Source organism: Wyeomyia smithii, chromosome 3 (assembly GCF_029784165.1).
Source record: "Wyeomyia smithii strain HCP4-BCI-WySm-NY-G18 chromosome 3, ASM2978416v1, whole genome shotgun sequence".
NCBI lineage: Eukaryota > Metazoa > Arthropoda > Insecta > Diptera > Culicidae > Wyeomyia > Wyeomyia smithii.
Genome location: NC_073696.1, coordinates 37,791,013 through 37,805,245, shown reverse-complemented (window position 1 = coordinate 37,805,245; position 14,233 = coordinate 37,791,013). Strand labels below are relative to the sequence as shown.

Below are 14,233 nucleotides of genomic sequence, written 5' to 3'. Positions count from 1 at the left end.
TTTGCCATTTTGCATTAGAAATACTTTCATGGCAAAAGTAAATCAATTTCCTACTTTCTTAGTTGAAGATAAACATTAGTGAAATTTTAACATGTGTTTTGTAATTCTGTTATGAGGAAGGTGATTCTTATTAGAAGATACAAAATGAAATGACGTAACAAAACGTTGGCGAAAATATAATCAATATTAGTTGATTTGGTCGTATCAACTGCATGCTACTGCTAATAGTGAGGTTTTAATCTCAGCTCTGTGTCGGTGTTAAATAACCAGTCAATCGTGCTAGATTGTGGAACAAATTGAAAACGATTGTCAGTGCCAGTTAAGTTGTGGCACCAAAAAAAAGTTTCCAAAAATTCTACATTCACCGTGAACTAACTAGAAGTCATTGTTTCGAAACTCACTACTGTTTTTGTGTGGATTTTTAAATCGAAAACAGAGAGAATTGCAGAACTTAACTCAGCCACTTGACCTGAAACGAGCAATTATCAATTGTTTTGTCAGTTATCAAAAGGATTCTGATCATGACAACAAAATTCTAGATTTATTTTGTATAATTGCCAAGTATAATGAAGTATAAAGAATTCCTAATGTGACCTAGTGTAGGTTGTAGATCTGGTTGAGTCTAAGATTCGCTCATACTAGAAATTTTCCAAGCATCTCTGAAATTTGAAGTTATGGTCAAAATCCCGTTTTTTAGACCTCAGCACAAACATTTTTTTATCAACTCGATCATTTTTCAACCGATTTTTAAAATTTTAGTAGTTTGGGAAAGGAGAGAGATAAAGCTTCCAAAATATATGTATACAGGCTTGTACTAATTTCAATAACAATTGTTGAGTTATTTAAGTTTAAATATATTTTTTTATACTTTTTTCACGCAATTTTTCAACCTACCATGAAATTTACCACTCATTTTTGTTAGAAAAATACTACAAATCCATTAGCGTTTTGAAAGTATATTTAATAACGAATCAAATTGAAGTTAATCTTTGGCTCTGTTATATATTTTTTACGAAAAACAGAATTTTCGGTTTCTATTGCACAATTATTTCACAGTGCTATCAAATGGGAAATATTCAACCACTTCTGATGCGGCTATTGTAGGTTGTAACTCTAGTCGAGTGTTACTTGCGCTGGTATTTCATATTTTGGCCATTTTGGAAAGGTGAAAAATGGAGCTTTCAAAACACATAAATATGTCTCTAGATTTTACCTCTATCAGTTATAATTTGACTGGAATATGTTTTCTTTATGGGGGGGTGGGGGGTGCATTGATTATTTACTAATATTTATTCAGAATTTAATTTGTGTTTCCTGCCACAAACGGTGACATATAAACACTATATTTTAAATTTTATTACATTATTAGATTGTAATTGCTGTGTTAGTACACGATTAGCACACTTTCAAAGTATTATAACTTTTTTCTTCCATGATCGGACAGTCCGCAATGTTTATGTAATCATTGTAGTTTTGATAAAAAAATCATATTTTTTCAAAACGAGCCCGTTTAGATAAATAATTTTTAATTTTTCTTTTAATTTTTTTTCAAAAAAAATGTGTGTGCGTAAATTTTTTTGGAAAGACAAAATTATTATCTACAACTTCGCTGAAGACATCAGACCGATCGAACAAATCGTTCTGGCTCTAAAAGTATTTGTAATCATCAATACCTTCCTAAAGTAGCATTTTTCAATAGCTTCTCGAAAATGAGCCGTGTGTCAAAAAATAAATCAATAGCACAAAATGGCATCTTTTTCCCATAGAAACGGCTATGCAAAGATTCAGCCAAATCAAAAATGAAAATTAAAAAAAACTTAAACATTTTTTGTGGAACTGCTCACATTACACGAAGGCTTTTTCCTTTTACGGAAATGCTTTTAACGTCACAAAACAGAGATTTCTCACATCATAGTAGTAAATCAGGAAAATTAGAAGTAAAAATATTATGTATGATAGGGCCCAAGCTACTTCCTTGAGGTACACCGGTTCTAACAGGCAATCTATCAACTTTATCATTTGAAAAGTTAACCTGAAGAGTGCGGTCAAGTAACTTTGTATCATTTTTGTGATGTCAAGAGAAAAACGGAAAGTTGACATTTTAGTTACTATACCTTCATGCCAAACACTGTCGAATCCTTTTTCTATGTCTAGAAGAGCTGCTCCAGTGGAATAACCTTCAGATTCATTGATTCGAATAATATTAATTGCTCTAAGTAATTGATGCGTAGTCGAATGCCCATGTCGAAAACCGAACTGGTCATTTGCAAAAATTTTATTCTCATTAATATGCGTTATCATTCTATTGAGAATTATTCTTTCAAAAAGCTTGCTTATAGAAGAGAGTAAACTAATTGGACGATAACTTGATGCTTCAGCTGTATTTTTTTCAGAATTCAAAATTGGAATGACTGGCATTTTTCCATTTTGTGGGAAAATTGGCTGAGATATAATTTGATGAAGTCAACGATATAAATACAAATATCAACACTCGAACCAACACTTGTACAGTTTCTCAAGTTTTTTTAAATAAATGTTTTTGAAACTGGTTTTAAATTGTCAATTCACTTCTTTTTTGATAACATTACTTTTACATTTGTGTTGTTGAGTTGGATATTTGAAACATGGGGGCATAGTGGAGGTTTTCAGACGAAATAAAAGTTGAATAAAATGCGTTAAATATGCCCAAATTAAACATGTAACGATAGAAAAATGCTGCTTGATTTATTTAAAAACAAGTTTTTGATAAACGTTTGTTGATAGTTTAACGGGAATTTATAAATATTTTTTTTATTTTGATGATGAATTCTTATTTTTTTTCTGAATATCATCGCATCAAGTTTGGTATTCTTTTAATATTATTGATAACCAATTCAATGTTCGGGTTTTTAAAGAGTCAAGTGAAGAAAGGGCTATTACTTTTTATTTAACATTAAAAATTGTATTTTAATTGCCTTTGTGCATCGCCTGTGATAGTTGATTATAGAAGTACAGCGCGATGTATGTATCAGGAAGAATGATATAGATTGTCAATAATGTCCTGTTTCCGTGCCTTTTGAGTATCATGTCGCTCTTATGTACTAAAAATCTATTCTCGAAATGTTGTTGTAATTTGTGGATTATTCAATATAAATTATTTTTTTGCGATCTATATTAGGAAAGTGTTCATTTTTTTTATAGATGTTCAGTAAACACGTTTTTTACACTGTAAAAAACTCAGTTTAAACGTATTACTAAGGATAGAATTGTTTCATCTGAACAAAGCTTCTTAAATTTGCGTAATAATTTGAAGCGGAATGTGTGCTATAACGTAGAATTATTCGTTTGGAGAATTTTGCTCACTGCAGAATTTTTAACCTGAATGCAAAAGCACGTAAAACCTGATAAGAGAGCTCATAGCCTGAAGGTTACAACGTCCGCTTTGACATGCGATTGGTCATGGGTTCAAATCTCAGTAGAATCAGACCACAGGGACTTTTACGCTCGACTCGATTTATGTCATCACAAAACCCGAGACATCAAGTTATGCGATAATCGCCTGCTCCGAACGTCTATTATTGATAAAAAATATTTTTGGTGTTCAAACGGTTTGTTTGATCGGTATAGTGTCTTCGGCAAAATTGTAGATAATAATAAAATCCTTCCAGAAAAAATATACACTGTATTTTTCATTCTTTCTCATTTCTCATTTTACCATCACCAAATTTTGACAGATTTTAGCAATCATTGTTGTCTCAAATGTAAAGAAATGAAAAAAATTTTTTTTTTAGATATTTAATTTTATGTGACAGTTATTTCACATTTGCTGTTTTGATGTTGGATTTGTTAAATTTGTACCAGAAAAAACTTTTCACAGTGTATGTATTTTTTCTAGAACCGCGATTTTATTACCTACAACTTTGCTGAAAACACTATTCTAACCAAACTGTTTTTCTGATATAAAATATTTTATTCATAAGTCACATTTTTAAACGGGCCCTTTTGAAACAGCAGTTGTGAGTCTACATGAAGAGCTGATATTATAGAATGACCTCTTTATCAAAAAGGAACAACTGTACAAAGTTTCAGTGAAATCGGAAATAACATGCTAAAAAAAATGTTTTTTTTTTTATATTTCGCATGAAATTGCTTAGTCGTTAAAGACGCAGAGCTGATGAACTCGTTCTCTGACAATAAAGATTGTTATGCTCCCTTCTTTCCTTCCTAGGCCGACCGTCAGGACGTAGCCGGCGCCGTTATCGATCTATACAGAGTGAAAGTATTGAATTGTACATTGAAAATCGTAAAACCATCTAACGGTGGTTCTTTGTAAACATTACTAGCTCAGATCCATCACGGAGGAGCAACTACGAAATGTGCGATCGTGCAAGCTCAACCCCAAGCTGGAATGCAAAAGCACGTAAAACCTTAAACTTTTTTTTCAACATGTATTCCTACTTATATTATAATAAAAAAAAAAATTATATTCGGATGTATGCTGTACCTACTTGAACTGCAGTGAATGAAGAGGCCGCCGATCTCAACGTCGGGTTGGCTGTAGTAAATGAATTATAACTAAAACCCTTGATACCTAAGGTCTGACTAACATCTTTGAATTTTAGAGCTCACTAAACATAACTATAATATCGAACTCCAAGTTATTAAGCAAGTAGTTTGATATTTCTAGGAAAAAACTTGGGAATATTAATGTGATTAATCGAGCAATTGAACATTTCGATAGACTAAGAATAATATCCAGCCAAATATTTACAAGCCAACCACCTGCAATTTTCGTCGCCTCTCCAGTTGTTTTTAATTAATTTTTAATTACAATGTGGCAGATCATTCTTAATTACTCGCTCGCCTTGCCTTTTTCATCGCAATTAACGGTCCTGCAAGTGCTTCGCAGCTATCACTCCTCTGCACGGTGCATCCTGCTCTGGTCCGGTTACAATAAAATGTATAGCATAATTAAAACAATATCATTTGCAAACCCGAGCATCACACTCTACTGCTTAGCGTTTTTTCCCGTATTGGATCGCGCTTCCTTTGAATTATTGTTGCCTTCACGATCTGGTAGCAAAGGACGTAAGAGAAGCAAGACTTCCTTCTGTTTCTCCCTCAACCCTGAACCCGTGTGCATATGCATCCACACCCACATGCCGCAACCATCGCTGCGATCGTTTTCGGTGCCATCTTCGGTGTGCGCGCGAGCACTCCCCATTCGTCTACGGAAAATCGTCTCGCAAGGAACGCGCAAAACCGGTAGCAAAGTGTTAAATTTGAATTCAAATCTCAAATTCTTATCAAAAAAAAATCCCAGCCGGTGCGGAGCGAAGAAAAACGACTTCGAATAAAATAAAGCTTCTGGAGAATGAGAACGAGTGCAGTCTGTCTGTGGGGGAACATAAGCAGAAAAAAATCGCTTGCGAAAGAAAAATGTTTCACCTTTTCCTCCACTTGTGCCAACGCCTCAAGTGTGTCAGTTCACCGAGGATGGTTTTCTCCCTCGCAACCCGCGAGATGTAAAAAAGTGCAGTGTAATGCAACTTTACATCCCTGGATGGGATAATGGTAGGACTGGGATGGGAGCTTAAAGTCAGTGATTGAATTCTTTTAGTTTGGAGTGAACAAGCACACATATGAATATCCTCCCGACACAAAAAAATAAACACACACACATTTTCGTTCGTTTACCACCAGCTCTAGTGTACGAAAGTGACGAAGTGAAGCATGGGATTTTACTGCTTTTGGAGAAGCATTTAACGATCGCCATTCGTTGCAATCGTGGGGTGGTATGACGCGGGTCGGGTGGGGTAAAGCAAGGCAATGTATGCTTAGAGGGAACACCGATTTAGCAGCACTCTGTACTGCAAAGTCGCGCGTCAATCGACTTTGAATACTCGCGCGCTGTCGGACTATTTGCGCGCGGAGAGGACATCAAGTGTTGGTACTTTTGTCAGTCGTAGGAACGAGAGTGCGGAAAGGAACGAACCGAGAAATCGAAATTGTCAATTTCATGCAAATCGACTTTGCTGTGCTGTGACTGCAATCCGGCATCCGCTACACCTACACAAGTGCGACCGGATGGTTTTGTTCGGATGGCCCAAAAAAAAACGATTTCCAACGTTAGCTGTAAAAAAACAAGAGTACTTTAGAGGATAATCGCTTAACTTTGACACCACGCAGGGCAAGTTCAATAGAGATTTTTTCTGGGGCAAAGTTATTCAATCGTTTTATTTTTATCGATGCACATACGATGCAACGCAATAAGAGCAACTTATATGAAATGTAGCAGCCTGGAAGTGTTTGTGTCATGTTCCCGCTTTGGAAGTTGTACGAAATTCAAAGTTTAAAGTGAAAAGTATCTCCGAAGGGTAGAACTTTGTGCCGTCATCGAGCGCGGGCCCAAAGCATAAGAAACAATTTTGTCTGCTGTGGATGGATAAACTCTGGCAATTCGGTTGTATCATTGTTTCCCATTCTGTATATGTTCTGCTGGTTTGTGTGAATCGTGTCGGAAGGATTAATTTTTCAAGAGCCGGACAACCGTCGGCATCGGGTCTTGCCAATGCTGACGGAAGGAAAAATCCTTCAGCTGTTGTTTTAGTTTCAGTTGCTCCAAAAAGTGGCGCTTTGTACCGGTATAGGGCGCGCCGAAGGATCAGTGCAGCTGTCTTTCTTCTCATCTGTGTGTGCATGGGTTTTGAACTCTCTGTGATGTGACGTTCGGTAAACGAGTAAAAGTTCTGTCTTTTATTTTTTCCCTGCGGAAGTTTCACTGTTGATAGGTCCTTGGCGGCCGACAGACAGACAAAAAAGTGCAGGAAGAAATAACTTTTGGCGAAATTACTTTTTCTGTGTTGCAAGTTCTAATTGCTAGAATGTCAAAAGGCTTATCAGCATCGGGAGTTTGGCTATTATGGTCGGGCTGGGTAAAGTTTAATTGGGATCTCTGGCAGTCGTTGCAGTTTTGTGAAAGAGCATATGCACATGTTAAGATACTGTCGGTTTTGATCAGCCGTCGGTTCCATGAAAGTGTTTTACTAGAAATTCAGTTTCACCTGATTACTTACTGTTTTTCCAAGCTATATTTATGAAAGCATTCGTGAACTTAACATGTTTAAAAGTCCTTGGCATTCACAACCTCCAATCGGTATCTAGCTCGAGTCGGTTCAATAGCCACGAACAAAGTATTTGACAGAGGTTTTATTGCTTTTTCCTCCCTGGATTGACTCACTTTGCCTTCGTCTGGTTGTAACAACAGCGGCAGTAAAATTTTATATGCATTCACGCTCAGCTGCTACAATACCCCAGCAGTCACCCGTATCGAATGCAGCTTCTTTTTTCCGAAGTTTTCTCCCGTCGCGTTTCCTACAACAGGTCAAAATTCATTAAGCACTGTCAACGGCGATGGAAGCGAAATAGAGAAAGCATGCGGAAGAATGTATTATCCCTGTCAGAAGAGAAAAAAAGCATAACGATGCTGGTTGTCGAACGTAAATTTCCTTAACTGTTGAACTGCATCCGCCCTTTCGTCACCTTCGAGTTGTGCTGAGAAGGAAACATGAATGAAAATTGAGAAGCAAAGTTGTTAAGGTATTTAAATTTATACGAAACTAGGTCCTTACTGTGAATTCCTCTCTTAGAAAAGATCACTGCAGTGACTAATTTTGTTCTTTCTAATAATGATTCTTCGCTGCAATGCAGCGCTGTCTACTTTGGATTCCCACAATGAACGATTTCTCGTAAATTCACTGAATCTTTGGGAGCACTCTCAGATTTTAGTAAAATTTTGTGAGTTTATTCAAACCTGAAATTGATACCACTTTGCTTAGTAAGTTTTGAAAAAATCTGTGCGTTTTTTAAACTTTCATCCAGCATTTTTAACTTAAAACTTAGGATCTACAAAATGTTGATCGATCAATGAAACTGTTTGAAATTTTCATCAAAATCTTTGCTTTGTTTGAAAGTTTTTGAAAAAAAAAATTTAAAAATTAGATGCAGTTTCTTTAAGAACATTGGTTTTCAGTATTATAATCCAAACTAACAGGTGACAACTAAAATTTTGAATTTTTTTTCGACTGCTGTCAAAAAAAATATAGATCTACCTTATAAAAACTGATGTATTTTTAATGAAGGTTAATTTATTATTAAAGAAAAAAATTAACATTTGAGAAAGGTCCGTAATCGGCTTTCCGAATAATCTTTTCCGTGATACCGGAACAAGAGCGGTCTACGGCCTTCATGTCGATTTTTCGAATGTATTTATTGATACTTCCAATCGACTGGTTGAAGTTTGTTGCTCTCCAGTTATTTTTGTGTGCCAAGGAACTCGAAATCTCAAAGAAATCTTTGGTTGGGCGACACTGAGCCAGATTCGTTGGGTTGCGTATTTTGGGTATAAGTAGTTGTTCAGGAACGTTTGTGTTTTTGGCGTAATGTGATAAAGCTTCTGGCCAAAACACACTCCTTTGTGGATTAATGTTTTTTAAGAAATGAAATTAAAATTTTCTTCGAACATTGATTGCTAGACCACTGGGCTTGGACCATGATTTAACAAAAAAGAACGAAGTCCTTCTTGGTACATTACTTTGACCGGTCTTCCAGTGGAAATTATTGTTGAGGTTTCGTTTTTCAAATGATGCCAAATACGGTTGAGTTTTACTTCACAAAGACTTGTTTAAAAATTCACAAGAGAAACCTCAGTTATAAGCTGAAGCGTCTTTGGAATTCAAATCAAAAACTTGCTCTAACGATGGTAAATAAGAGATTTCAACTTGCTCGTAGTTAAAGTAATGAAACGCTAATTTTTCAATCCCGTTTCTCTAGGAACTTTGAATTTCGAGTTGTGCCAGTGCCGCACGAAACCTACAATTAGGAAGGAATGCTGGAATGTAGTCTTTGCTTTGTTAGAGCCCGAGTATACCTCTGCATCTTTACAAAGACCACGGAAGGGAGTTTTCAAAATAAGTTATTACAACAGCATTGCAGAGCAACTATTCACCGTATAAAGTCATTCAAACAATATAGATGTGATCCTGCAATGTGAGATTAATAAAAATGAAATACGCTATGTATTATTAGGGAATGTAAAAAAGATCTCGGTTGACTGCCTTCCATAACTGGAATTTCCAAATTTTCAACGTAGTAAACGCAAAAAATATTAATAAAAATAGATTCGAAGAACATATGGAAAGTGTTCGTTATGTTGTGTTTCCAAAAAAAAAGATCAATAGTTGTTGTTGTTCTGCTATCTGCGGCTGAAAACATGAATTGAAATAAGTTATTATAACAACATTGCAGCGCTTGCACAGATGTTTCGCTCCTATTCCTGTTTCGCTTCCATTCACCACATGAAGTCATCCAAACAAATCGTCCACACGTAGACGCATCTACCAAAACCACGAACGTTATCGTCAAAAAGTGGAATAATCGGAGCACCGAGATTCGACGATTCACAGGTCGAGCGAAACAAAAACAACCCGACACGGCTATAGGCCATTTCATAATACGTTCCAGAACTCAATTAATGGATGAAATTCTAACAGAAAACATGGAATTTCTGGCACAACGCACGTAAAAGAAACATCAACAAGAGCATATACCGCGTATCCTACCCTAAGTCTGACAAAAATCTTCCGAAACTATTGAAACCTGTAAATATCTGCGGATCAATGAAAATCTGCTCACAAACTCTAAAAACCTGCGTTTTGCAAACAAATCTGCACATCTAGTATCCCTGTATACACGTTTGCCAGTGTATGTACGGGAAATGTCACTCATCTTCATAAGCAAACGCATAAAGAATGTATGATGGATATAAAAAAAAAAATTAAAAAAAAAATATTGAAATCCACACAGGCGAAATTTTCTTGCACTTTTAAGACAATTATATTCAGGCGCCTCTACAGCCTACAGCAACCACAGCAAAGCACTTGAACACAATGTAATCTTTTACTAAGCATACAATTCACACGTGCTGACGATTGCCGTGCTGCCAGAGCCCCCCATTTTGAACAAAAGTGAGGTATAAAAATTAGAAAAAAAAAATTGGTTACGTATTTTTAAACTTTTGTTATCAAAAAGTAGGTACAATAAAAATTAAATTTTATTAGAGAAAATAACGATACAGAATATTGAGCAAGCTTTGATATAATATGAAAAATTGATTATTCCTAATGACTAAAACTTTTGTCTAGGTTAGGAGAGTTGGTTTTAAAAAACTTCTTCACCGGGGGAATGCCAACCTTACATAGTCTATTGTATATATAAGACAAGAAGTTTACTCTGCTTCTTGCATAAGTTTTGCACGGAATGAGTATAGCAAAAAATTCTATTCACATTATCCAATGATGAAAATAGTACGTGAAATATTTTTGAAATAAATTAATTCATATGAATATGAAATTCGATAAAACGCAAATAAATTTTGGAGAATGTTTTCTCCAAGAGCCTGTTTTTCTATGTATATACCGCTGTTAGGATACCGTATGAACTGTGTACAAAATGAACTCAAAAATGAAAAAAAAAAGAAAAAAAAATACAATTAATGTTTGAGCTCAAATTTACTAAAAATAATTTTTTAATGAAAAAACAATTCTTAGCATTCTTCAATTTCTTAGACCTTATCTCAAGTACTCAAAGTCTTACTTAAATGTAAGAGTACACTAGTGCAGGTGGAATCTCTCAAATTCTTCAATGGAAACAATATCCCTCAAATTCTTCAATGGAAATAATATCCCTTCCAAGTTGTAAAAGCGCTCAGCAAGTCACTAAATTCGGACTAACGTCTTCAATACGCACTTTCATATCGAGCTGAGATTTTCCCATTGGATGAAGTGATTCATGCCACCAATTCACGCGTTACTCACACAGTGAAATTTAGTAAACAATGTATACTGACTGATGGCTATACAGTGTCTTTAGCTCAGTCACATTCTTCCGGGCAACTAAGCCAAGTCATCCTGCTTTATATTTCGTAATTGGCACCTCTTCCATGCCCCTTGACACGAATGACACGTGCCACACCAACCAGGCGCTGCTGGTTTTAACCGGGTCAGTGTTTCTAGTAAATGCTAAATGCTCTAGAACAATTGTTGTTCAGCACTTCGCACTTGCGGTGTAGTACTCGGCGGCGGTGTTTATCATACATACAGCGAGCGAGCGTTCGTGAATTGTTTTGTTCCTCCTTTACGGTGTCCACTAGCGAACCCCCTGTCTCCTATAGTGGCTGCCATCTCTGGGGGTCAACTTTCGGTAAACATTGCTGGCACTGCAATGTCACCGACAGTCTACCTCACGTCTCACACGTCGCCACCTTGCAATGGTTCTGGGAATGCTTTTGCGCTATAAACTGGTATTTTCAGTGTTGGCAGTGCTAATAGCAGTGGTAGCAGGAAAAAAAATCATCAGCCAGTAGTGTGATACTTTGTGCAAGCCATGAATCGAACTGGAGAAATCAAGCATAAGCTTCAATAAAAATACGTCGATTTCTTACAGCCTAAGCTCTCCCCAGTTCGTGCAGAATCGCGCGCATCTGTAATCATTCCAAGCATACAATACTCATTGCCAATTGGTGGCGACTGCTGCAGTCCAGAAGAAAAACGATGAAATATGAATTGGAGAGCTAAGCCTACGGTCGAGGGAAAAACAAAAACGCTGCCAAGAGAGTGATATGCTTTGTGTGCGGAGGGAAAATACGAAAGAAGAGATTACAATAATGATGGAAAAATTAAAATAAAATGCAATTATGATAATAGCAGAAAGGTAAGGCTGCAAAAAAATACAACGAATAAACTGAACGTCTGATCGTTGCATCGTTGATGTGTGAGCGGCGACGAGAACAACTTAAAATCCTATTAGAGTAGAGTGCAGTGTGTGCGGTGTTTTTGCGCGGGGTATGCCGCCATCGGTGCTGAAGAAGCGAGTGTGATCAACCACCGGAGGTTCTAAGCACGCTACCACTGGCTGCAGACGACGACGGCGGTTCTAATGTCTGACTAACCTAACAGCCCAGGAATCCGGCTCAGCCTCATCGAGTGCCGAGCAAGAATATATAAAAAAAAGATGAGAGCATTTTACGATGATTTGTGCGTCAAGGGTCTGTGTATTATCTGAAATAGAGATTTCTCGGGTGAAATCGTAACGAGAGAGTGTTCTATAGAGGAAGAAAATAAGTTTATTGTTTATATCAAAAATAGTTATCATAAAAATAAATATTAATAAAAAGCGGAACAAGTGATCGTAAAGCAAGAACCTTCCGTCGAGTAGTGTGGGGGAGCTTAAATCAGTGCAGAAGTACATTGAGAGGAGCTATGATTTCATGTGTATAATTTTTGATAATAAATTTTTATTGCGAAATATTGTATTGTTATCAAATTCAGATCGCCTGGTTGGCGAGAGCTTCATGACTGCTGCTGCGTGCTGTGAACGAAAACATAATACACTAGAAGAGAGTTGAAACGAGCTGGCGTAAAAAAGGCATAAAGCAAATAAAGAGTTAAACAGATTAATTATCGAGTAAATCAGATTAGTGTGTGTTCGCGCGGCGCGGCCGGTGTAATTACCCAATAAGCCTCGAGAGTGAACCGTTCTCGAGTCGACAGAGCTGCGAGCTAGCGCCTGGTACCAGACACTATTTTTTTCTCGGTTCAGTCGAAAACCGCCGCGAAAATTTCCGCCCTACTCGACACCCGCACGGTTCCACAAAAATTCTGCAAACTGGAACCATATGACGTAAGCACGATGTACGCGTACGCGCAGGGTGGATCGCAAGGTCCGCCCCATTACGCTACACCGAGCAATGCGTACTTGCCGGCTACGCACCACCCGGGCTACCATCACCCGGGTTACCATACGGGTCCGTCGACACCGCCGGCAACAATCACCTCGTACAACAATGTACCGGGGCCGTCGTCTTTGCTGGGTCACCATTACGGTTCGCATATGCCTCCGCCGCCGCCGCCCTTGCCAAGCGCAACGCATACCTCATCGTCGGCGGCAGCAGCGGCCGCGGCAGCTGCAGCAGCCGCCGCCGCGGCAGTGGCCGGCGTTAGCCCAATGCAGACCGATCCACAGCTGACGGAGCTGAACCCGCAACTTGGGATCCCGAAACGGAGAAGGTAGGATTTTTTTTTTTCCCTGTAGGGGGATTTCTTGATGCGTATGCTTTGTATAAACAATTTCTCTAGGTAAGCAGTTATTTTCAGGATTTGAGTTTCAACTACACTGAATGTTTTGATTAAAACATTTACATGTGAGGATCGGGCCTAATTTTCATGACAGTTTTACTGTCGGAGATAAAAAATATCGTAATATCGTGTTGTGTTATTGCCATTTATTTTGCATTCTGCAGGCCTATTTTCCCGTTTTGATATCAGATTTCTTGATTTCCAACGAAAAAGTCCTTTCAATCGTGAGAATTACTATGTGCTTTACCACAAAGGTTCCTACATTTAGGTGAACAATGAATCTAGGTTTGAAGTAGAAGCCGCAATACATATCTGCTTACAGATGTGAAAAGTGATAAAATTGAAAGTGATTTGAAAATTAAATATGATGTGTGTAACATGCTATCAGAATTGTCTCCATAGCCAATTGGTCCAAAGCCGGCGAAAGGGGTGCCGAAACCTATCTAGCAAGAGCCATGTGGACAGGAAAATCGTCATGTTAGATCCCACCCTCCATTCCCCTCCGTGGATAACCGTGGACATTGACAACCCCTCCTCTCACCATTTTTGTTTACGTGGAAATTTTCTTATAGAGAAAATTTAAAAACGTTTGGTTCTGTGGTTTATTTAGTGATTAACAAAAAAATAACAACCAAAAATTAAAAATAATAAAATAATGTAATTTCAAATTCAGCTCAAAATCTGGTCTAGGTGAATGAAAAAAAAATCCTTCAAAATTGAGCCTAAAAGGGCTGAGAAACACACTAAAAGAACACGAAAGGGCGAAGCAGAAATTGAAACTGCAGGAATTTTTCTTGTTAATTGAGCGTCCAGAAAAGGCCGAAAGCCACTACCACAAATTTATTCTACATTATTCTGAAAAACTTATAGTTCCTTGATGGTAGAAAGAGAGTATACAAAAGTTTTTGCTGAGAAACCGCCCTGAAATTCAGAAGAAGTCGAGAAGAAAAAAATCTTGAATATTTATCTCAAAAAAGTTGCGAAAAATCTCTGAAGGCTAGAAAAAGCCAACAATCGAAACAATGGTTAAACACGTTTTAATTAGACAGGGAAAATCAACA

At 37.3% G+C, this 14,233-nt stretch overlaps 1 protein-coding gene across 5 annotated transcripts in view; it reads left to right on the top strand.

Annotated features, from left to right (window-relative positions):
• Positions 1-14,233, top strand: part of LOC129730532 (aryl hydrocarbon receptor nuclear translocator homolog) — a 272,332-nt gene that overhangs the window by 61,821 nt on the left and 196,278 nt on the right. For 2 of the 5 annotated variants that reach the window (XM_055689928.1, XM_055689926.1), the window contains exon 2: positions 11,482-13,103. The exons of 2 other annotated variants lie outside the window; for them this stretch is intronic. In XM_055689928.1, coding sequence (XP_055545903.1) covers positions 12,727-13,103 — 377 coding nt within the window. In that variant the 5' untranslated portion in view covers positions 11,482-12,726. The remainder of the gene's footprint in view (positions 1-11,481; positions 13,104-14,233) is intronic. One more of the 5 variants, XM_055689927.1, reaches the window with a different exon arrangement.